Source organism: Cucurbita maxima, unplaced genomic scaffold, assembly GCF_002738345.1.
Source record: "Cucurbita maxima cultivar Rimu unplaced genomic scaffold, Cmax_1.0 Cma_Scf00016, whole genome shotgun sequence".
Taxonomy (NCBI): Eukaryota; Viridiplantae; Streptophyta; class Magnoliopsida; order Cucurbitales; family Cucurbitaceae; genus Cucurbita; species Cucurbita maxima.
Window position 1 is genome coordinate 3,951,513 of NW_019272032.1, and position 23,974 is coordinate 3,975,486.

General features: G+C 34.8%; 5 protein-coding genes across 9 annotated transcripts in view; 2 read left to right on the plus strand and 3 right to left on the minus strand.

Moving 5' to 3' along the window:
- The first annotated feature begins 2,541 nt into the window (after window positions 1-2,541).
- Window positions 2,542-5,018, plus strand: LOC111491500 (plant intracellular Ras-group-related LRR protein 5-like). 2 transcript variants are annotated; one of them, XM_023140437.1, is made up of 4 exons: window positions 2,542-3,153; window positions 3,492-3,605; window positions 3,740-4,641; window positions 4,719-5,018. In XM_023140437.1, the coding sequence occupies exons 1-4, from the start codon at window positions 2,640-2,642 to the stop codon at window positions 4,875-4,877; spliced, it is 1,689 nt and encodes a 562-aa protein (XP_022996205.1). In that variant the 5' UTR covers window positions 2,542-2,639; the 3' UTR covers window positions 4,878-5,018. The 2 variants fall into 2 exon arrangements, with proteins under 2 accessions (XP_022996205.1, XP_022996206.1); XM_023140438.1 differs by lacking the exon at window positions 3,492-3,605 and having other exon boundaries at window positions 2,640-3,153.
- Window positions 5,019-8,362: 3,344 nt separating this feature from the next.
- On the plus strand, window positions 8,363-10,590 carry LOC111491408 (protein LOL1). 3 transcript variants are annotated; one of them, XM_023140325.1, is made up of 6 exons: window positions 8,363-8,453; window positions 8,786-8,988; window positions 9,320-9,433; window positions 9,613-9,726; window positions 10,032-10,141; window positions 10,226-10,590. In XM_023140325.1, the coding sequence occupies exons 2-6, from the start codon at window positions 8,925-8,927 to the stop codon at window positions 10,256-10,258; spliced, it is 435 nt and encodes a 144-aa protein (XP_022996093.1). In that variant the 5' UTR covers window positions 8,363-8,453; window positions 8,786-8,924; the 3' UTR covers window positions 10,259-10,590. The 3 variants fall into 3 exon arrangements, with proteins under 3 accessions (XP_022996093.1, XP_022996092.1, XP_022996091.1); XM_023140324.1 differs by lacking the exon at window positions 8,363-8,453 and adding an exon at window positions 8,548-8,690; XM_023140323.1 differs by lacking the exon at window positions 8,363-8,453 and adding an exon at window positions 8,560-8,670 and having other exon boundaries at window positions 8,756-8,988.
- A 732-nt stretch (window positions 10,591-11,322) lies between these two features.
- On the minus strand, window positions 11,323-14,825 carry LOC111491407 (ferredoxin-1-like). 2 transcript variants are annotated; one of them, XM_023140322.1, is made up of 7 exons: window positions 14,459-14,825; window positions 14,139-14,202; window positions 13,479-13,567; window positions 12,954-13,022; window positions 12,784-12,828; window positions 12,593-12,677; window positions 11,323-11,626 (listed from the first exon to the last, which is right to left on the minus strand). In XM_023140322.1, the coding sequence occupies exons 1-6, from the start codon at window positions 14,714-14,716 to the stop codon at window positions 12,633-12,635; spliced, it is 570 nt and encodes a 189-aa protein (XP_022996090.1). In that variant the 5' UTR covers window positions 14,717-14,825; the 3' UTR covers window positions 11,323-11,626; window positions 12,593-12,632. The 2 variants fall into 2 exon arrangements, with proteins under 2 accessions (XP_022996090.1, XP_022996089.1); XM_023140321.1 differs by lacking the exon at window positions 11,323-11,626 and adding an exon at window positions 12,124-12,408.
- A 335-nt stretch (window positions 14,826-15,160) lies between these two features.
- LOC111491455 lies at window positions 15,161-17,643 on the minus strand. Its single transcript, XM_023140375.1, has 2 exons — window positions 17,222-17,643; window positions 15,161-15,880 (listed from the first exon to the last, which is right to left on the minus strand). Exons 1-2 carry the CDS (start codon window positions 17,450-17,452, stop codon window positions 15,641-15,643), a joined length of 471 nt encoding a protein of 156 aa, XP_022996143.1. The 5' UTR covers window positions 17,453-17,643; the 3' UTR covers window positions 15,161-15,640.
- A 433-nt stretch (window positions 17,644-18,076) lies between these two features.
- LOC111491241 (AP-2 complex subunit mu-like) overlaps window positions 18,077-23,974 on the minus strand; it is a 7,373-nt gene continuing 1,475 nt past the window's right edge. The window contains exons 2-14 of the mRNA XM_023140050.1: window positions 23,735-23,912; window positions 23,092-23,182; window positions 22,788-22,882; window positions 22,376-22,465; window positions 22,254-22,302; window positions 22,040-22,178; window positions 21,155-21,271; window positions 20,317-20,407; window positions 20,092-20,234; window positions 19,438-19,552; window positions 19,110-19,154; window positions 18,233-18,667; window positions 18,077-18,148 (exon numbers count right to left, since the gene is read on the minus strand). Coding sequence (XP_022995818.1) covers window positions 18,587-18,667; window positions 19,110-19,154; window positions 19,438-19,552; window positions 20,092-20,234; window positions 20,317-20,407; window positions 21,155-21,271; window positions 22,040-22,178; window positions 22,254-22,302; window positions 22,376-22,465; window positions 22,788-22,882; window positions 23,092-23,182; window positions 23,735-23,912 — 1,234 coding nt within the window. The 3' untranslated portion in view covers window positions 18,077-18,148; window positions 18,233-18,586. The remainder of the gene's footprint in view (window positions 18,149-18,232; window positions 18,668-19,109; window positions 19,155-19,437; window positions 19,553-20,091; window positions 20,235-20,316; window positions 20,408-21,154; window positions 21,272-22,039; window positions 22,179-22,253; window positions 22,303-22,375; window positions 22,466-22,787; window positions 22,883-23,091; window positions 23,183-23,734; window positions 23,913-23,974) is intronic.

Genomic DNA, 23,974 nt, shown 5'->3' on the forward strand with positions numbered 1-23,974 from the left:
GTTAATATTATAATTATCCTTTTGTTGACTGTCATCTAATTAGTCAAAAAAGAATCTTTGATTAGGATCAAATCTTTGACATTTTATTTTGGACGGTTCCATTGGTCTATGTTGAATCTTGGGGAATATTATTTTAACTATGCCCGAGTTAGAAATGTATTCAAATCTTATAAATTATTTCTCTCCAACCAAGAAAAGAAAAACTTTTTAATGGAAGAGTGTTGAGAGCATTTTAAAGGTTAGAATTAATTGGATAAAGTGGAATCAAATTTAGGCACATGTAAGAGTAAAGTGTTCATATGACTTGAAAACTCGACCAATTTGGACTATTCAATCTAAATCATAAAGGTTGAGTTGGATTGGGTTGGGTTGAATTTTTTGCAAAAATGAAAATTCCGATCAGTCGATTCATAGGTTGACATTTTGACCAAAAATAAAATTCTAGTCCAACTCTACCTTACTTTTAAAATTGTTATGAAAATTAACCAGATTTGATATTTGATATTTATGAGATTTTAGTTATTAATATAATAAGTGTTGTGAGTAAATAAAATTTTAGGTTGAGTTGGGTTGATTATAAATTCTATTTTAGTTGCTCGACTCACAAATCTAACTCATTTGAAATTTTGAATGATTCGAAAATATTTTCTCAAACTCAACCCAACTCAACTCAACTCAACTCGTGACACCCCTAAACTATACAAACGGGTAGGTGGCCTAAACCATGATGAAAGCCCGTCCAGAGCCCCCAAAGCCCAATTGTTTGTTTATTCCTATATTTTGAATACCAAAACTAGTCCTCATGCCTGCACATAATCATCATCAACCAAACACCCTCCACAAGAATCTCATGTATGTTCCGTTTCGTCTTCCACTCCATCAGTGCCGTTGACTCCGTTTTCACGCTCAACAACGGTATGCTCGACTGCTGTTTTTGCCCTGCTTCTGCTGCCGCCAATGCTAGCATGTTGCTGGCTTGCTTTCTGTTTGAGCCGCGGCTGTGATTTATTGGCTTTGTTTAGGTCTTCTAAGGCTTCGTGAAGATGGTTCGGGAGGATCTCTAGTGACCAATGTCGTCGATTTCATATGTTGTTTGCGAGTTCGATGAATGATTTTTATACTTCTTTGCAAAACAAAACAACAAAATACAAAGTTCTTAGGTGTGTCAAATCATGGTATACTTTAAAAAAAAAAAATTATTAGAAGAAGTTGTCATAACATGATTGTCACTCAGAGTGTGATTTTCAACACGTTGTCAACTTGATAGCTCGACATGGTTATGAGATTGAATGTCACCCTTCTATAGTTATAATTCTTCTTTACTCTCCAATAAAAAAATTAAGATAATTAAGAACCAAATAAATTAAAAGGAGGACTAAATCAACAATTTGATTAATAAAATATCTTTAAAAATACTAATTAAAGAGTAATTAAGTTACAATTTAGCAATAATAAAAATAATATCTCTTATTAGTGTTCATATTTTTTTATTGAGTAGTTGTTGAAGAAGACCATGAGCTTAATTTTAAATTTTTTACCTTTTAGAAAAAGATATTTGATTAATTGAATAAGAATCAATTGCACAGACTTTGAAATTAAATTGATTTGGAGAAAAAAAATATATTATTTTTTAAATAATTTTCAACCACGGACAAATCTTTCTGACTTGAAATAATTGAGGGGAAAAAGATTCTCAATTAAAATAAATGAATTAAATTAGAGAGGTTTATAGAATTATTTCATTTAGCCAATATATTTAGCGGTTCTCTCAATCTGAAACGTCGTCGAAAAGGGCCATCAAATGGGAGACTTTTTGTCAATGCTTAAACAATATTGTATCGGAAGAGATGATTAAATAATATATTTAATAATTAATTAATTTATTTTGTGAGGACAATTTGTAATTGGGGTAAGAAGAAAATGAGAAAAATAGAGTATAGGATAATTAAAGGGTATTTATGGGAGGTGAGGGGTCATGGGCAGCTTGTGAATAAAGATGAATATTGATTACTTACCATTTAATAAACTCATTTAATACAATAAGAAAAAGGAAGGAATTATTATTGTTTGGAACAAATATTCAAAATATGGTACAAATAAATCTTTTTTTATTATCATTTCAAATCATTATTTTTTCTTTTTTTAATATTTAACTTTAATTTAATTACAAATTAGTAATTTGAGAGATAATTCTACAATTGACCCATTAATTTTAAATTGGGGTGGTGGAGTACACAGCAAGCAACTGGTTTTCTTTTTTGTCTCTTTTTTTAATTATTTCTTCACGAGTGAACTGTGAGAAGTCTACCATGGTTTGTTGCCTGATTTGACCTCACCATGCTAACATTTTTATGGATTTAAATTTAATTTTAAGTAATTTCTGTTTGATAATGAAAGTTAGAGGGACATAAATAAATAATATAATACTCTCTTATTAATATGAGGAGAATAAACAGAGTCACGAGAGCTTATGTTTAAAAAAAAAATCTATATATATTAATAAAAATGGTTAGAAAAAAAAAAAAAAATTATATATTCTCTCTTCTGACTATAAATTAGACGATAAATTTGAAAACCAAGAAATGACGCTTACAGAGCCCAGAGGAAGATCAAGAATGAAGTGAAGAAGAACAATCGTCATGGATGCGACCTTCAAGCAAGACCCGCTTTCGTCTTCCTTCATAGACACTGTCAACGAACTCACAAGAATTTTCCGATCACTTCCGGCGAGGCCCTCCATTGAAGAGGTTGAAGCAGCTGTGGTGATTCTGAATACAGTCCAGAACGAAGAGGATTTCAAATTGGGGGAAATTTCAAAGCAGGAAGTTCCTGAAAATGTCCCCGAAGAGCTCTTCTCCATTTTGCAGCAGATGAGGAAGACGATGGTGCTGTATGAGAGCCATGAACAGAGGCGAGAAGCCATTCATTTGATTGAGCTCGATAACATTCTTCGAACCTTCGATGAACTCATTCAGAGATCTTCTCTATTGGTTTCTGGCGATTCTCAAGCCCACTGCCCTCTGAATTTGAGTGATTCAGTCGACAAGGTTGCGAAAGAGGCTCTAATTAGCCACCAAAATTTGGAGAATAAAACGGAAAATGGAGAACTCGAGAGCAATGGTAATAAGGGTTTTGTTAACAGTTTTTCTTCAGGTATATTTCAAATTATTCTCTGTAGTTCTTTTCATTTTGATATGAAGTTCTTTGTACTTAACTATTCATTCACGAAGTTATGAGAGCTTTGATTTGAGTTTTGAATCCTGATCCATAGGCTTCTGCTGAAGTTAGTCAGAAATTTTGATTCTGATTTTATCAATTAATTGATGTTTGAAGATATGCTTTGATAATATAATAGGGCGTTGAATATGAACAAGAATGAAGTTCAAACGTTCATAAACATACTGTTGACAAAACATAATCCATTGAAGAGATAAAAGTTGCATAAATAGCCTTTTTCCAAACATAAAAGGATATTATGTGATTATGTGTAGGTCTGAATCGGAAATATTTTGATGAATCATGGCTCGGGACCGACCAAGACTTCGTGAATCCGGGATTAGTATCTCGAATCCGAATGAATGTTAAACTAATCTGTGATTTGGATGGTTGGTTTAGTCAATTTGAACTTTATTTAGGGTAGAATTTGTTTGCCATGGATGCCAAAAGTCAAGAACTTCAGTTCTTATCCATATCTTTTCATTGTCTTATTAAGTTTGTTTGTTTGATCTGTGTTAAAAAGGTAAATTGAGTTCGATGAAAGTTGCTGCTCTTATTGAAAGCATAGCTAAAAGTGGGTCAACTGTTCTTAATCTGAGGGGCAAGTTAATGGACAAGATGGAATTGCTTCCACTTTCAATTGGGAAGTTATCTGATCTTGTTGAATTAGATCTATCAGAAAACAAGATCATGGCTCTTCCTCCTGGAATTAGTGATCTTCGATCGTTACAAAATTTCGACATCCACTCGAACCAATTAATAAACCTTCCTGAAACATTTGGGGAGCTTGTGAATCTCACCTACGTTGACCTCCATGGGAACAGGCTAAAATCACTCCCAGCTTCTTTTGGGAACCTGAAAAACCTTATTACGCTTGACTTGAGCTCCAACCTTTTCACCCATTTACCAGATATCATTGGGAACTTGAGTAGTTTAAAGAAGTTGAACGCTGAAACCAATGAGCTTGAGGAACTTCCTTACACAATTGGATCATGTTTGTCACTTGTGGAGCTTCGGCTGGACTTCAATGCGATCAAAGCTCTCCCCGAGGCGATCGGGAAGCTCGAATGCTTGGAGATTTTGACCCTACATTACAATAGAATCAGAGGACTGCCAACAACAATGGGGAATCTGCCTAAGTTGAAGGAACTAGATGTCAGTTTCAATGAACTGGAGACAATCCCAGAAAACTTGTGTTTTGCTGTGAGCCTACGGAAGCTGAATGTTGGGAAGAACTTTGCTGACCTGAGAGCCTTACCAAGATCAATTGGGAACCTGGAAATGCTGGAGGAGTTGGATATGAGTGCAAACCAGATAAGATTCCTGCCGGACTCTTTCAGGTTCTTATCAAAATTGAGAGTTCTACGAACAGATGATACTCCATTGGAAGAACCACCACGAGAAGTTCTTGAATTGGGCGCTCAGGTAAAACATTACTTATATCAACTGCTTAGTGGGTTTGTTCTCTGATCTCAGTATTTACCATGAACTTTGCTTATCAGGGTGTTGTAAAGTACATGGCTGATGCGGTAGAGAAAAGAGGCATAAACTCTCAACCAGCTCAGGAGAGGGGGTTTTGGATATGGTTTTTCTCCATATGTTGCTCCAAAACAACAAATGATACACCAAACCACAAGTTATCTACTGAAATACAGCTTTAGTTTTTTCATTTTTCCATTGAAAATATGGCTGTGTGTGTATTGTATAGGGGTCGGTTAGCTCGAACTTGTAGATGAGTATTGTTTGTGTAAAGTGGACGAATTAGTCTCAATTTCATAAGCATCGTTCTTCTCTTATCGACCTACAAATATTCCAGTTTTGCCAATTTGAACACCGTTAAAGAAAGAGATTCGATTCGTCTTGCTTATGTGCTTGCTTATTGGATTGAGTGCGGGGTAGATGCTTCTGACCGAACCGCTCTTTGCTTCACCCAAGATGCTGTTTTATTCTATGGATTATAGAAGTTAACATTCTGAAGGAAACCACGATTTCGTTAGTGTTTCGGGAAAAGGGAAATGAGGCGTTAAGAAAACGAAAACAAAGCGCCCCTGAACCTCTTCTTTATGGTCTCGTGGCTTCGCCCCTGAACCTCTTCTTTGTGGTCTCACAATTCCATTGCCTGAACCTATTCTAATTGAATGGACTCTCCTTCTTTCACTGTAAACTCGGTCTCATCGCCCCTCTCCTCTTCTCCTCGAGCAACTTGACTTATCAACCCGGATCTTACAGAAATCAGTCCCCCCTACAACTAGATACTTGATGGTGTACAATCCTTTCTTTCCTCTTTCTAGCGCTTGAACCAGAATCCCATTTTCTTTCCAACCCCTACCCTTTCCCTTTCAGTCAAGCCTTTGTTAGCCCTTTCCTCGAGGAGTCGAGCTGCCTATCTTCTCCTCGAGCAAAGGCTGGAATTAAAAATAGTATAATGTAGTTTTCAGCGGTTAAAATGTAAATAAGCCATTAGAGCTATGTGTCCAAAAAGAAAAGTTTTTTAACACTTTCTTGCCAATCATTGGTGTGAAGATTTACTCATTCATATGTATATATTTCAATTAATTCTTTGAGCGAATCGATAAAAATATAAAAAATGTTTCTTTTCTTTCCTGATCCATTCATATTTTTTTTTTTTTTTTTTTTTTTTGAGNTTTTTTTTTTTTTTTTTTTTTTTTGTTGGAGATTCAATGTGAACATTCAAGATGATAATTGGAATCGTAATCATATCTCTAAACCGATTTTTTAAAAATAAAATAAAATAAAAATTATGAATAATCCACCAATTTTATTTGGCCATTTTGTAAAAATGTGCTGAAACATGACATGTTTGATTTAATATATGTTCCAAAAATTTAATGTCTTTATATGGTTGGAGTTTTGCAATAGATGGACATATCAAAAAGGGTATTTTTTTTTTTTTTAATGATCATGTGGATTAGTTTTTTGATAAGATGAAATCCGTTTGAATTGAAATTAGACCAAACAAGTGAATGTCTTTATTTAGAAATTTTAATTTTAGTAATAATAATAATAATAAGAATAATAATGAATGATGTGAAAATGGGACTAACTATGAAGGCATAACTTTGTGGATTTGGAACTCTTTCCATTTTCATTTATACCAAACCAACTACGAATCAATATTGTCTAGATCTGTACTATCGATCAAGCTCGTGAATTTGGAGAATTAAACATTTCTTATTATGAGTGTGGAAACCTCTTTTTAATAGACGCGATTTAAAACTGTGAGGTTGATAGCGATACATAAAAGGTCAAAGTTGACGATATAAAAAATCATGTCAAAGCTACAAATAGTTGTAATTGAATGGTGGAAAGGAAAACGCCAAAATAGTATGAGTCATAGGACAAAATTGAAGTAGTTTTCAATTGGTCCATGCGTATATCACATTTGATACAACTGTAGATCTTGATATTGCTCTTCCACATCGCTTTGATATCGACAACCCCTCTTCGAGATCTCTACTCAATTTTGCTTTTTTCCTTCACAATTTACTTCTTCATGTGTTCATATCGTTTCTCCGTATCCAACTTTTTCAAGTCTCAAATAAATATATATTGAAATCAAAATATTTTAAAAAAAAATTAGGGAATATCCAGATGGATGAATTGCAAAAGGTAAGAAGAGAAAAGGAATAAATATTTAAAAATAAATAAATAAATAAATAAATAAAGGAAAAAGGCAACAAAAGTAAATTTAGTTGTCCTCTTTTCTATGGACCTTCCAATGACTTCACACTTTTTGAAAGGTTAAGATACCCATACCTCAATTTTTTCTCTTTATATTAATAATTCATTTAAAATTTTAATAAATAGGAATAATTAAATTATTGGACCAAGAAAAATATAATACAAAGTATGTTATATTATTAACATATAATATACCCATCACTACTAAAATAAATATTTGTCAATCACTAACTAAGAAATTTACTGAATATTTTAATATAATTAGAGAATTTGTTTAAAAGATTGAGTGAAGGCAGGTGCATGCTGTTAAATATGATACAAACTATCATCTAATATCTAAAGATAGAAAAAATATATAATTAACTAAATCTTGTAAATAAATAAAATATATCGTTAATTAAATCTAAATCTAATCTAAAATATACTATTACCCGATCCCTAAATATCTCAGATATACTTCTAACTAATTATTAAAATATATCTTCAAATATCATATCTTAATGCGTGTACTTTCCACACACCACACTATATGGATATCAAACTATTTTATCATTGCCCATGACTTACACATGTTTTTGTAACAAAACGCAAAGTAAGAAATCCGTCAAGATTGAGACTTTAAGGATTTTGAACGTGAAGAAAAAAAAGTAGGAATGTTCATATAATTTAGCAAGTCGGGCAATTTGGACTACCCAATTTAAACCTTAAATATTAGATTGGATTTTTTTTTATTTAGATTGAATTAAAATTTTTGGACAAATGAAAATTCTAAGGTGGCTAGTATGTGATTTTTTGTTGTCGGGTCAACTAAAAAATAGAATTGCAATTCAATTCAATTTTATCGAGCGGTTAAAATTACTATGAAAATTAAGAATATTTAAAGTTTACGTGTTTGAGGTTTAAAAAATCCAAACTTTTGAGAGAGAGAGGAAGGAAAGTGAAAAGGTAGAAATAAAATGGAGAAATGGGAAATAGTGCGTGACGCGGCTGATCGACAGCCACGAGTGTTCCGATGACAAAGGAGCGTGTGGCCCTTTGCTGTCCCCACACTCACGTGTAACGTGTGTGCCAGATGCCTTCATCACCCAAACTTCAACTAAAACCAATTCCAATAAAGCTGCCCTCCATGTCTCACCAATGCCATCCTCCTCTGTCGTCACTTTATTTCATTAACAAACTAATTATCCAACGTCAATCCTTTTTGACGTTACGATGCTGTTGCACGGTTGAAGAAATACGATCATGACACCATGCATCTCATAAGCTTGGATACTACACACTTCAAAAGCAAAACTCTTTTACCTATCCGATCTTATCCAATTATCTACCGTTTTCTGGGCGCTTAAAGAACTTTAATCTTGTTTTAACTTAATTGATTGCGTCATTGTTTGGCTACAAGTTTAGCAAAGTGTCTGGAGTTGAAAAACAAGATTGGATTGAAAAAATTCTTATTTGAGGGATTGAAAAGGTGTTCTGTTCAAAATCTTGACAAGGAAGTTTCTGAAGACAAGAAGGGAAAAGGACAAAGCTAAATGGTAAGAGACAATCAAAGTGTTGAAAGTTTGTGTAATTTTTACATTCCTTTTCTCTCTCTCCCTCTCATTCTATCTAATAAAGTTGCAAAAATGTATGAATTTGCCCCACTGCTCACTGCTCATTTCATTGCCCACCAAACTTGCTTTGGCTTTTGCAACCTTTCCTTCCCCTGCTTCTTCCTTGCTGCCTTTCTCCATATATTTTCAAGCTTAATACAATTACATTCTCTGTTCAAGGTTTCTACTTTTCATCCTCATCAAATTGCTTCCTTTCATTCAAATTTCTATCAAGTCTCTACTTATTCTGTGTTTTCTTTGCACTTTCTGAACAGGCTCAGATTCAGAAAGCTTTTTGCATGGGAAAGTAGCTGATATTGTCTGTTGCTGAGGCAGCGAGCGAGCGAGCCAGCGAGGTTTTAAGAGCTTGGTTGAAAGAGAAGTAGAGGAGATTCCCCTGCATCAAGCTGCAAAATGCCACCAGTTCCTCTTGCGCCATATCCAACTCCTCCGCCGCCTTATACTCCACCTGCTAATAGTACTCACTCTCTTCATCTTAACTACATTCTAGTGTGCGTGCTCACAAAATGTGTTGATTGCCCATTTTCCAACTTTCTGGTTGGGAAATCTATTGAATTTTCTTTGCTTTCTCTCCCTTTTGAATTTGTTCATCGTCCATTTGAGCTTTGTTGTACACTTCACTTTCATAGCCAAATGGGTCTGCTCTTCTTGGCTTAGAATTCGGTTCTGTGAGAAATTCTGCAAGAAAGACAAGTTTTTTAAATTAGATTGAATCTGCTATTCATAGATCAGTGTTTTGTTATTGATTCTCAACTGATGTTTGAAATGTGCATTTTGTTGGTAATCAGCCGCACAGAGCCAGCTTGTGTGTTCCGGATGTAGAAACCTTTTGCTTTATCCTGTTGGGGCAACCTCTGTTTGCTGTGCAGTTTGTAATGCAGTTACCGCCGTTCCGCCGCCCGGTATTTCAGTTCTTCCTCCTCTTCTTTACTGTCTCCGTTGGTTTCTACTGTAAGATCTCACATCGGTTGGGAGGAAAACGAAACATTCTTTACAAGGGTGTGGAAACGTCTCCCTAGCAGACGCCATTTAAAAACCTTGAAGGGAAGCTCAAAGAGGCACGGTTTTATGTGTAAAACAGGCACAGAAATGGCACAACTGGTGTGTGGAGGCTGCCATACTCTTCTCATGTACATTCGCGGTGCTACCAGCGTGCAATGTTCTTGTTGTCACACCGTCAACTTAGCTTTGGAAGGTATGGAAATCTAACCATTTTAGAGAGTGATTTTTGTCATCTTGAACAAATCCTGGTAACTTTACGAAACTTGAATCACAATCATGCTTGACATCTCAACAATCATGTTTTTTTTGGGTTTTCTCTTTTGGGGTTCACCTCTAAGTTTTTAAAACGTGTCTGTTAAGAAGAGTATTTCACACCCTTATAAAAAATAGTTCGTTCTCCTCCCCAACCAATGTGGGATCTCACACATTCCTAGCTAATTCCCATCACGAACAGCAGCATAATCATGTGAATTGAGCGAGAATTGTACACTGTTACAGCGAATCAGGTGGCGCATGTGAGCTGTGGGAACTGCCGGATGCTACTGATGTATCAGTATGGAGCACGTTCAGTGAAATGTTCAGTGTGCAACTTTGTGACATCAGTTGGGGTCAGTATAAAGCTTCCATTTTGTTCAATCTTTCCACTGTCAATTCTTACTAAGCCACACATTCTTGATTGTCTTTCTTTGTAGATGTCGACAAGCGCAGTCGATCAAAAAGCCTAACAGCTAAAGTTATGGTAAACATGGTTGTCCCCGACTCGACAACTGTGGCTTTGCATCATTCGTATCGCCCTCCGCCATGTTTGATCAACTCGACAAGCGGAGGTTCCTCTCATATTCACTTGTATAGAGCTGTATTTCTGCGCGTGAACATTAAATGTCGTTTTTTTTTCTTCATCTTCACAGTGCTTGAATGATATTTGCATGGTTTAAGTAGTTTTGGGCAACAGTTTATACTGTGATGAGTGTAATATAAGTGATGGATAAAGATGGAGTTTGGTTTCTTTGTGAACTGCAGAAAGAGAGTCAATATGAGATATCAGCTTTTTGACTTGTCGACTGTTTGCTTCATTATCACTACATTATGCTATTTAGTCAATTCAGATTCCAACTGACCTGAACCATGTGAGTTCTGCTCAGTTGGGACCAAGAGAAAGAGAGAGAATGAAAGAATAGGACTAAACTACAACCTTTGCATTTAAGTTTTGAGTTTTCTCTTTTTCATTGGAAGAGAGATTAATCTCTGGCAATATCTCACAAATTTGTAGTTGAGGATGTGTTAATCAATTGAGTTATACTCTAATAGACGATTACTATTGGAAGTTAAAAACCATAAGATAAGAACTGTCAAGGACCAAAATAAAAAGTGAGTAACACAGGTGGTCCCTGTGACGGGGTCGAGTGAGCTTAGAGAGCTACAAGCATATAGTGAAAGCATCCTAAGGAAGCTAATTACACAACAATAATTGTCTCTTTTTTCATTCACATGGTGTAAGTTATCATGTCATCAGATGAATAGGGCCCCTGTGGGTGCTGAGATTGTCCAATGTTTTGCCATCAAATTTTAAGCAGATCAGTACTTTTTGATACTGCAACCAAAAGTGCCTCACCCCACAAATGAGTCCAATCTCTACCCTTTAAATTGCTAGAATGCAATGTGATTTATCTATTTTGCACTATGAAACCCAATAGAGGCTCCCAAGGTGGGTCAATGTGTTGTGCAAATCAATCTAGATCTAGTAATCTTCATTCAGATCGACCCTTTAATGTAGCAGCTCGTTGATCTTTCAGTTAAAATAGATGGTTTGATACGTTGTTATATAACAATTGACTTTGATTAGAACAGAACGGTACATGGGTCGCCATTGGCATACAAAAGATCATAATCATGCATGTGAAGGGGACTAAAGTGGAGACAAAACAAGGCAAGCTTGCAATAGGCACCACAGTTTTGAAGGTCAAGCATTATAACGATTTGGAGAAAGGAGTGGGGGACCTGAATTATTGAGCAGCAAAGAGTAAGTTGATAAGGGAATCTGATTTTCCATTGATTTTCCTCTTCTGCTTGGAGTTCTTCAAGCTGACATTGACCTAACAACTTAGAAAGAAAGCATTAGTATGAGGAAATGGCATATGAAAAGATGCCACTTTTTTATTCTCTCCCAGTAGACAAGTAAGAGCAAAACAGCAAAATGTGAGGTTGACAATAAGAGTCATTGTCCAACACAAAAAGTAGAAAAAAAGAATGTCCAAGTCGTCTAAGTAAAAACAGAGTGTGCTTAGCCAACAAATCGAAGACAGTGTCATGAAATTGGAATAAGAAGACTTGAATTTAACCACAGTCATCATATGTCAATGCTTTGTGCAGTTGATTTGATCATGAATAGTCATGTCAACCAAATTGACAGCATTTTTCCTTGCAGGAGCACCTTTTGTGTAATAATGGCACCAACTCAACCAATCAAATATCCACCAATTTCCTTCAAGGTGCTCAGGGGAAGTTTACTAATCAAAAGCATACTCTCCTTTAAAATATCTAGATTTGTCATAAACTTTCATCTTTATGCATCCTTCATTAAAAAAATTACCCAAAATAGAGATTTTTTACCTGCTATTTTATATAATTTTTTAGAAAAACTTGACATGGGTCAATTACTTCCCCCAAACCTCTCTACTTTCTTTCATATCTCTAGTTTATTTTAGGATCCACAACGCAGGCATTCTGAGTCTCACAATGTAACAAGAAATTTGAAGTTGTCATCAAAGGACAGTACTTTCTTGCTCCAATTTTTACCCCTTTTTGGCCTTTTTTCCCTTACATATGTCTTGGACTGAAAATGTAGTAGTTTTGAGTTCACAATGAGGGGACAAACCTACAAAAAGAGAGGGTGTAGTTAGTTCAAGAGTAGACAAACTTTCTATCGACCAAGAAAAAGGCTTTTGGAGAAGCTTAGTGATGAAAGAAAATGTCAAAAAAAAACAGTGGTTATTACTTTGAATCTCCTATGATATTGACAGTCAAAAACCATACAAATAAAGAAAGGATTCGAAATAAACCATTCATGTCTCAGTCCATAGATCCTCCAGGATCAATAGTTTACTCATCAGCCATAGCCAATTCCAGAGCATAGTCATCTCTCTCCTGGAAATTTGAATAAATTGCTTAACATAACCGCAGAAAAAAAAACATGATTTATATTTCACATCTCCAGTAAATTTTGATAGATTTAAGGAAGTAAAGAACTTACAATTGGCCCCCGGGCAAAATATCTTCCAAATTGAAGCCAGTATACCTGCATTGTAGTGAATTTTTGCATGAAGAATGATCATAGCAACTCCAAATGTCTAATATATAAAATTAGGCAAACAAACAGAATTTGGGTTCAACTTAAGGAGTGGCAGATATTCGAAAACATACCTCATCCTCATCTTGTGTTTCTACTTCAACATCCGAGGTTGGAAAACCTACGCATAGAAGTGCATACCCCTGCAGTGTAGAGAATAATAAGGAATATCAATTAGCAATGCAGTTATCATCCAGAAAGTTGTCAATGGTTTTACTACTGCACTAACTTCTTCCTTTGTAATCACAGGTAAGCATTTTGGTAAATAGATATACAAATTGCAGTTTTCTTTTTCTTTAATTTTTTTGTACGATTTTGCCAAGAACTTCATATTCTGCTAGTGAGACCTGTAAAAGAATTCAAGGACCAGCTCTTGATTATTCTTCCTTTTCCTATCCAGTAACCAGTAGAATACAAACTCAACTATGTTATTCCCATCCTCAATGAGCAGCAGTTGCTTCTACCATACCAAATCAGGCTCAAAATTCATAAATAGAACGAAAAGCTTCCAGTTAAATCTTGACTGGAACATACCGATGCATAATCTAAGATTTTACTTCATGAAAAAAATCAAGTCTAGAATCGAGTAAAGGAATTGCCTTTGATTTCAACTCGGCAGATATTCCAAGGGCTTCAGGCTGTCTAATTTGGCCTGATTTTATTCGAACAGCACAACTAGTACAACAACCTGTCATAAAACAAATACTTTCAGAACATGACATGTACCGACAATGGAGATCAAAAGGATGCAGAAAATGGCTTCATTGCAGGGAAGAATCAGTTGAAAGAAGGACAAGAGAGCTTTTTCATTTTGAAATGGTTTTTGTTTGGTTGTAAACTATTCGGTTATTCGGTTTGTTACACGACAGGACCATGAACCTGCACTTACATTCTTTGACAGAAACCTAATGTAGGTAAATCGATGAAATGTACCAAAATTATAGATAGATTTTCTATACATGGGTGTGTATCTTTTTTCAAATCATAGCACATAATTCATCCAAAATGATCAATGCTTACCATAGGATACGTAATGAAACAACTTTAGGGGTAAATAAATCCACGATCTTAAGTAACTACAAATTTTTATGACAGATCTCAGTTTTCCAGTGACAGAGAACAGAACATCAGAGACAAGCGAAATTGTTTATCCAACACCCATACATTCAATGGTGTTTGCCATTAACATAATATTCAAACATGTCTTAGAGCAAGAATATGCAAAGTTCATCAATAATTGGGGAATTAGAGAACAATACCGTGCCTGCAAGCAAAAGGAAGGGATATGCTCTGAGCTTCGGCAGTGTGCAATATGTACTGATCCTGCAGTATTTGGATTTATTACCCGCGCCTCAAATTCATAACCATTATACAATAAAATACGATGTACAAGTACAAACTACAAATGGGGGGAAAAGAAAACTTCGAATCCCCAAACTCTAAACAACTTATAGTCTAAAAAGACAGGTGAAAAACATTTAATCGATTCTACAAAGCTGAAGAAGTTGCTCAAGAAGCGAAAATTAAATTAAATGGTCGGTGCCATTTCTAGGAGAGCAAACTGAAAATGGTGTCGTACCTCAGGAACAACGAATTCATGAACAACGCCTCTCTCTCTATCATGAACAGTAACCTTATGAGTCGGAATTGAAGCAGAACCGTTGTCGGTCCTGCCGGCGACGTCAACAGCAGCCTGAAGCTCAGTCGAGATCATTTTTGGGCGACATTTCAAGAGGTCGGAAAAGCGACGGTTTCGATTCGTCGAAAGGAAACTTCGGGAGGATTCCGGCTTCAGATTTACGGAACGGAAGGAAGTGTAGGGAAGAAGAACGTCCATAGGTAAGGTTGAATTTTTGACGCACCGGCGAGTTGTGTGAAGGTGTAGTGATGGATAACGTAATAGGAAAAAATGAAGAGGAAAAAGGAAGCAGTTATACGGTGTTACAGATTCTATTCCAATAATTTATAGTAAACGTATTAACTGTACATTTAGTTGACTTTCATTATCGAATAATTATTTTTCTCTATTTATTTAAATTTTAATAGGGATCATTTTTTTATAGAAAAAATATCAAGAACTAATCTTAAGCTTTATTAAAAATATAAATTTTAATTAAAATAAAGTTTATAAAAAAAAAAATAAAAAAAAAAAGGAAAAACACTACTTAATTTATGTACACCCAAATGACTGGTACAAGCTACAATGTAGTACACTGAGTATCAAGAAAACCAATAACACACAAAATAAAAATTAAAGTCGAATCAAATCATTAACTTTAAATGGTAAAAAAAACATTCTTGTGCATTTTAAGTTTATTTTCATCACATCCATAGATTCACAATCATCTTCGCTGACTATACTAAAAATCATCAATCACTCAACTTATACACCTAATACAGAGAGGAGTCTGTAAATGCAACCCTATCACAATTGAAGAAGAAGAAGAAGGAGTCAGTGCCTATTCCTGTGTTCTACTTATCTCCCATCTGTTGGGCGTCACAACATATGTTCAATGATCAGCAGTTCGATTGTAACACTTAAGAAAGAACCGTGCTAATACCAAAGCTTCTAATGTAAGGCCCACTTAACATAATTGATGCAACCTTCGGTACTCTCGAGGGAATAGGGAAGTTTTTTTGTAACCAAATGAGGCAGATCATCCTCATGAAATGACCACCACGTGTAATAAACTAATAAACTAAACCTGGAACACCATTGGCTGAAGGGATCATTTCTCAGGTTTTCTTTTTTCCTTCCCCTTCATACCAATAGCAATCTACCTTGATGTTCAATACACTGTTGGAGTTTACCCTCCTGCAATATAACCTGGTTCTTTACTTTAGCTAGTCTATTTCTATTGTTTATCTGAAACCGTGGATATGGCTTGTGATGGTCTGTAGTAGTACTGGTTGGCGTCTCAGGTAAGACCTCATCGAGGAACTGTTCAGCTACATCTCCATCTTCATCAACCCGAAGACGTTTGGCATACCACGTCAAACCCTGAATAAAGGAAATATATGGCAAAAATTAACACACATGCAACATGTCATCATTGCAACCTTGCAAATGACAAAAACCATCACTACACTTTGACCATAAACAAGTCCTTGTACCAATGAATGATTACAAGGAGAAGGAAAGCTTGCAAATATTATAAACCATGTAATGACTGGAGATCATCATGAGAACAGTGCAATTCATACTAGCCAAACGAAGCAGAGTTGAGGCCTCATTAAGATGATATCCCTCAGTACCCTACTTCTTGTACAAGCAAATTCTCAGAGGAGGAACTCACCCAACTTACAACATGACATGTAGGACCGTGCAAACATATAACGATACGGATGGATAAGGTGATGATTTCAATTGGCAAATCACTTTGGTGGAAAGAGAAGAAATAGCCTAAACCTTAATTTTGCATCAAAAGGTTTCTCGGTTTTAGGAACTACTCTGGAAATCATTTTGTTTGGCTCTGGTTTTAGTTTTCTCTTATTCCAGTTTCAGCTTAGTTAGAACGTAGGTGTGTATAACTAGAAATCTTCTTATAGCTAGAAGTGGCTTTAGGTTCTAATTTCTATGGAAAGTGAGTTTCTTAGTCACCAATGCCCTTGTAGACAGTCCGTGTAGGATTTGGCGTCTATTTAAGATTTAATGCAGCCAGTTTGAACATAGATACTATCATATGAGACTCAAAATCAATAAAACGGAAACGGAAATTACTTGCTTACGTTTATCTCTTCCTAGTTCAATTCTATTTACCCTCTATTGTTGCTTTTGCCTCTTATCTGCATGGTATTCATAGAAACAACACATAGATCTATCATATTCAATCACCCGCGCCTTCATTGGCAAGACAATCATAAGTTTTTTTTACGGTTGACAAGCATTTATAAGGGAGGAATTAGTTGAACAAAATAATGGCGAAGATTAAATACAGTTGACAAGCATTTATTATGACGAGGTTGCCAGAAAAACTTCATAAATGCCAAAAGAAAGCAATTTCGAAAAGAAGTTATGGCTACAGATAGCCTGAGCTAACATATACAAAAGTAAGAAACCTTTTGCAGAAGAAAATATAATTAGCATCCACCGACAAAACCAGGAAATCCAATAATCGACGTGGTATTGGAAGCAGCAGAAAATTTGAAACTCTTATTGACCTAGTTCGAACAATGACGATTACAGATTTTCGGTGAAACTATGTAAAAAAATCTCGCTCACTTTGACCATAGACTCACCGTAGAGAAAAATTGCGGAATTTATTCTGAAACACAGGAAAACACAAACAATCCAGCAGACATTCGAAAATTAAAAGACAACAAAACAGATTATAGAAAGAACCTGAACTCCACCATCGCCTGAACTAGAAGGAACAAGAATAGGGCCGGGTTGAGGAACATTGACAGCGACCTGGACAGGAACGCTGAAACCCCTCCGAGGACCAGTTTCCTGCATATGGACACGTTTGGGAGCCTGATTACCGGACTCAACTTCTTCGTCTTCGTTCTTGACGTCGTGAGCTTCATCCTTGGAAAACCCTAGAAATCCTGCAATCTTCCTCAAAAACCGCATCTCCAGACACTGCAACGATCGAACTGATCGAATCACAGATAGAGATGGAGAGCGTGAGAAAGAAAGAAAGAAAAAAAGAAAGCGGAATTTGATGATCTGGTTTCTGAATTCTGGGATCGTTGGAGATTTCCTTTTTATTATCCGTCTTCTTGTAGCTGCTTGTGCACTCACGATAAACTGCAACCGCGCTTAAGCCAATATCAATTTTTGTTGTTTTTAAAATATATATAAAAAAAATAATAATAATAATAAAATTAAAAAAAACCTACTTTTTCGAAATTTTTAATAAATAGCTTTCAAATATGATAATTTTTTTTTAAAAAAAAAATGACTAATCTATTTAAATATAATTTTTTTTTCTAGTTACCACGCAATCACTATATCACCGATAGATCTCTATTGTTGTCTATCAATAACAGATCTTTATCATTTATCTATTATTATTTTTTATTTTTATCACTAATTATCTCTATGTCTATTATATTTATCATTATTAAATCATTTTTTACGTTCTAGTAAACAATACCCCATGATATATCAATCAAGAATGACTTTTTTTTCAAATAAAATTTCAAAAAAAATTACCAATTTCAGTACATCAACACGTAACGATATAATATTAAGTTGAAGGAAATATTATCATAAAATTCACAACGTCGATCACAAACCAGCAATCAAAGAAATTCATCCAACAAACCAAAGATACTGATATCTTGGCAGCATTACGAGTAACTCCTCAACCGGGAGTTCCACCCGAGGAAGCAGGGGCCGCTGTAGCTCGAGTGTTCACTACAAGGCCTTGATTACAACAGAAAGGCAGCCACAAGGAATGATCTCGTTTCTCTAATGACTCAAAAATAAGCGGAAAGGAGGGAGTAAAGAATATAGAAGTTTGGCTTACATATGCTCTAACAGTATAAACAGCAAATAGCTATGCTCAAAGGTGTAGGACAACAAAACAAAAGCAACTAACATGCTCCAATGATCCATCAAAAACCACCTCCACTCTCTCCATCAACCTTCTCTTAATTGTCTTGAATAACGATGGTGGCGACGGGAATGTTTTGGTCATTCTATGTCCATCCAATCAATTTCTTTTCGTTCTTTATACTTTGTGGCTAGATCTTTGTAATTCTAACACCGAATCTCGTATGATCCAGCTTTAGTTATGTAACGAACCCATTCAACTGTGTTGTAACCACTCTTCTCCCACACCTGAAGAACAATTTGAGAATAAGGATTCATTTTGGGAAGATATTACTTGAGAATTTTCTAGTAATCAAACTTCGGGTCAGACATGTCTTAAACCCACTCACATAACTAATTTTCTGTAAACCTATTCATATGATTATCAATAATGCTAAAAAGACACTAGTAATTTCAATTTCACATAAACATATGGTGAGAAATTACATCTAGCATGCCCACCAGTGATATTGAGACTGACAAATTAAAAAGCCAGTCTAATGTTTGAGTGCTCCCACCTCAAGTATTCCTTTAAAGATTCTATCAGATCCGCTCAAAAGAAACATTCTTCCGACTATTATCATGCCATACACAAAATTGTTGCATCATGCAGAGTATTTATATACATATCGTACATCACATGCATGGACTACTCTGTTACCGAGTAGTAAAAGAAAAAAAAAACAAATACCTTAAGGAAACGGACACGTAAACCAGATGCGGTGAACATGGGAACCTGATACCCAAAAGGATAAATAAACATGTCACCACCAACATAATGATGAAACAGAGAAGAGAAATTAAAAACCTAATTCACAGGAACATCTGAACCATGTTTCAAATGGGAAACCGCTCCCAGTGGTAGCATTTTAGAATCTTTTATATATATATATATGAAACTGTTAGATGACAATATTTTAGAATGTTGTTTCTTCTTTTTTGCCTTTCAAATTTTTAGAAAATAAATCCATCTACGCATCATTTCTAAAATAGTATGCTAGGGTTAAATCATTGAGAACCTGAAACTCCATCTGAATTGGTGGCCGTGTCCAAGGTTTCCTTTCCGTCACTGTAGAAATCAGCTCAATTTCTGCACTCATGGTTGGCTCTGTTTGTCCAGGAAATTTTCTAATCCTATAGTTAACACAATTAGAAAGTTAAGCCACAATTGCAAATCATTAAACATGAGACTCAACATAATATACTCATTCAACAGAAGATTAAGATCTTGTGAGAAAATGGGAAGCTCTCTTAAAATATCATAGTGTAGAGTTTCTTAATTAATTTTAGAGTTGGAATTCTAGATTTGAAGACTATCAATTGGGATCTATCGAAAACAACTGTAGATAATATGACGAGGACAATGTAAATCCAACCTAATTGCACAAATAAGAGTATGCATGTATAAAGTGCATGTATAATGAAAAAGAAAAGAAGCAACTAAACAAGCACGTGATAAGTAAAACAAAAATGATTCCAGAAAGCTATGTAAAATGGAGATTACACCTTATGAAACTAAGGCCAAAATATGTCCCGTGAGAATAGTCAAGGATCACAAAGATGATTAACTGCACAAATATCTATCTACAAAGTGCAAGGATTTGAACAGGTATTTGACAGAAGAAAATACCAGAAGTTCAATGAGCACATTTAAAGCTAAATAATACACTCACTTCCACACAATGCAATCAATAGAGGCATTGTACTTGGCTCGACCCGATGTCACTTGAAAATTAGTTTTAGCTGTCTGTTTTGGAACAGGAACTTTAATGACCACGCCAAGAGCAAACATTTTTGCACCAAAGACACTCTTCACCTGAAGGCCAGTTAAGAATGGACTTAAAAAGAAATATAGAACTTGGTATGATTAAGATAATGAAATTTAGAGAACCACAAACCTTAACATTAACTTCCATACGTGTCCTACCAAGCTCCTTAATTGTTGGGAGTACGCGAAATGGAAGATTAACACCCTCAGTAATACGATATCTGCATCAAAAGAAGATATGAACATTATATTAGATAATAGGAGAAGAAATTCGTTGTATGTACGAGAGAACTAAACATGAAAATCGAATAAACTCTCAGTATGCATCCAAACAAAAATTAATCCTTTTTCCCTACCAACCTTCTTTAAATATGATGGGGTCCTTTGTCCTTCCCTCCGCGGGAGATAGTATATAAGGCGGATAATTTTTTTGTACAAGATGCACACTAAGAGTTCTTTGTGGGCACAACTAATAACTCCCACACTCACATACTGATAACAAATATAATAATAACCATAAAATAAGTGCAAAAGCACTCAAGTACAAAAATGTATAAAATCTAAAAGAGCACCAATCAAGGAAAACTATTCAACATCAAATAATAAGAGAAATGGATGTCCAGATATCAACAAGGAAATTCTTCAACTTGACGACACAGACAGAGTAGAAGAGTTTTTCACCTCCTTTTAGAACAATTGAACTATATTCCTTCGAAGTGACTTACACACTAATAACATGCTTGAACATGACATGATGAAGCAATAAACATTACTGTGGAAAAACTCCATACTTAAAAAAATGAAGATAGTATACTCTATAATGGTAATAACTAAAGATAATGCAAGCTAGATGTTCAAAAAAAATTAAAAGGAAAAGCTAAGTAAAGAATAAAAAACTTGAACAATTAAGAATCTCGACTTTAAACAGCACAGGAGACAGATTTAAATATAAAGATATTCAGGCTTACTTCATCAATTCAAATTCCCCATCGGGTGGTACAAAGCTGACTGTCTTCTCTGAGTTAAACCTCGTCAAATTTACACATTGATGAAAAGTAACATCATCAAGCTCAATTGTTTTACCACTGCAAAATAAATCATAAAACAAAAAATGAATACCATTTTAAATGAAATTATAACGGGGGGTTCATTAACTATAAAATATAGTAACAGTTCTAGACCAATGAAACATCACAATATAAAGAAGCGTGTGAAACCAAAATCCCTTCTTGAATTCTATGATATTCCATGCGTGCTTCTCAGCAGTTGGAAACGTGTAAGAAAGACCTAAGCCAAATTGTTCTTCACCACCACAATTCAAAAAATGAGAAAAGTGGAATCACTCAACTGCTTGTAATTATATTTTGCTCCTTAAAGAAGTTCAGGAAAATAGCAAGAATTAATTGCACAAGACAGCGTAGTAGTTTTTTTCTTTTCCCTTTGACTCACCAATATAGAACAAATACACGATCAAATAAATAACATCAAATCTAGAGTATAAGCGGTCTTTTCCCTTAAAAGAATAATAAATAATTAAAAAGAGAAAGTAAGAAGAAAATGGGCTAAATTATTTTTTTAAATACCTTTATTCTTTTAAAAAATTTAATATTACCATTGATCTTTCATAAATATTTTAAAACTACTCTTGGAGTAGAAAACTCATTAGAATGTTCGGCAAAAAAATCGATGTAGGCAAATGTCATTCTTTTAGACTTAGCATCATTAACTTTTTCTGTTTCATCTAAACTAGTTTTTAAAAAAAAAAAAAAAAAAAAAGTAGCCTTAGACGGCTGAGATAAATCAATAAATCATATGGTTGTAGAGTATCATTCAAGTCTTCCATGAAAAATTACCTTTTAGTTGGACGGGCCTTCAACTGCGACTCTTTCTCAAGGCCAATCTTATCATTTAAACCCAACTTTAAATCAGGCATTCCAGAAAGAAAGCACTTCATAAGAATCTTCCCAGTTACATCACAACGCAAAACACTTCCTATAATCACCAGCAGTTTATAAGGTTCCACAAGAGGTATGTAATAACTGAGGAACTTTGAAAGCCATTATCTACCTTTTGAAGACATAAGAAGGTTTACACTTTCAACAATATCCAAAAAGACCTGCAGAGAGAATGTTCAGAATTCAGTTCGTTGCTCTAATCATGCAAGGAAAAAAGAAAGAATCATCAGTCACCTCGTTCTTTTTATATACAAGGCCTTCCCTTCGCCAACCAACAGCACCTGTAACTTGTAAAGTTGCATTCGGGACAGGTTTATCTGCAGGCTTTTTTACCATAGGGTGCAAAAACAAGGAAAATAAAAAGACATCAAAAAACATCAAATTTAAACAGACATTTATTCCTCTTTAAAACAACATTTTTACTTTAACTAGAAGAGAAAGATTTAATGATTGAGAGAAACTTCACGATGTTATAGTGTATGACTAATCCTCTTAAGAAATACAAATGGACAGAAAATTATTAAGAGTGAGATGGATGTAGAAAGAAATTGTAAGATACAGAAAAGTTACAGCTATGCACCATTAACATGCTCAAAATCTGGCTTATACCACTAGGTTGTTGGAGAATATGTATATATTAGCTAACCTTGGATGAGAATGGTGAGCGAACTCCTTCTTGAGTGATATATAGTTTTAGAATTTCAGGCGAGAGGTTTTGTGGATAACCAAAATCCATTATTTCTGCCAATTGCAAGGGAGATATCAAATTTCATGACAGAAACGCGTCTAAGTTTTCATTGAGAAAAATGTAAGAATACAAAGAGGCATAGCAAGAATTAGTTCATCAAGATGTTTGAGAATATAAGTAGCATGGATGACAGTAAATGTTCGTGCTAAACACTTCAACCACAATAAGCAAGAATGGAAATAACCATCAAGGCATCACATACCATCCAAAAGCTCGTAAATAAGAACAAAATTGTTTCGAATTGCATCTTCATCAAAAGCCCCACCAAAATAAGATTTGAACAGCCCAACAGCCTGTAAGCAAACTCCATCATAAGTTCCATAAAAATAATACGTTTCCTTCTTTTTCTTTTTCTTTTTCTTTTCTTTTCTTTTTATGGGAAACACACGTTAAATAACATAAAAAGGAAAAACACAGCCTAAAGGCCTTAGGGATGAGAGGTCCATAAGCTAATCCAGACAGTAAAAAAATAAAGGGCATTCAATCTAGATTGATGAGCATGGGCTACATATTACAAAAAGAATGGGTTAACACACTTCAAGTGTAGACAATGAACTGTACATTCTCACACGCATACACACACGCAAGCACACGCACATATATATATTTGTGTGTGTGTGTGTGTTCCCTTCATTATTTGGCTAAAATTGTTTTCATTGAAATTTAGCTACTTGAGCAAAATAGAGTTCATAGTTTATATTCTAAAAGCGGAAGCTAAATATATTTTTAAAAAGGCAGCTTAAATATAAACTCAAAAATAGTTAATTAAGCAAACATCAAAGTTAACTCATGAAGGAAAATAATATTTCACAAAAGCATAAAATCATAAGGAAGATGCTAAGTACCTCAACAACAAACTTGAATGCACAAGCTACATTTGCATTGCTGCTAACAACAATCACAATGTATACGTTGCTAATTCTCATGTAAAAGAAAGAGCAACCACCAATCTGCCGCACAGGACAAGTGCCAAGTTCTTTGGTTTGCATTATATGTGTTCGGAAGGCATCCACCATATTTCCCCTGAGAGAATTCATAAATGTAAAAAAAAAAAAAAAAAAAAAAAAAAATAAAAAAAAAAAAAA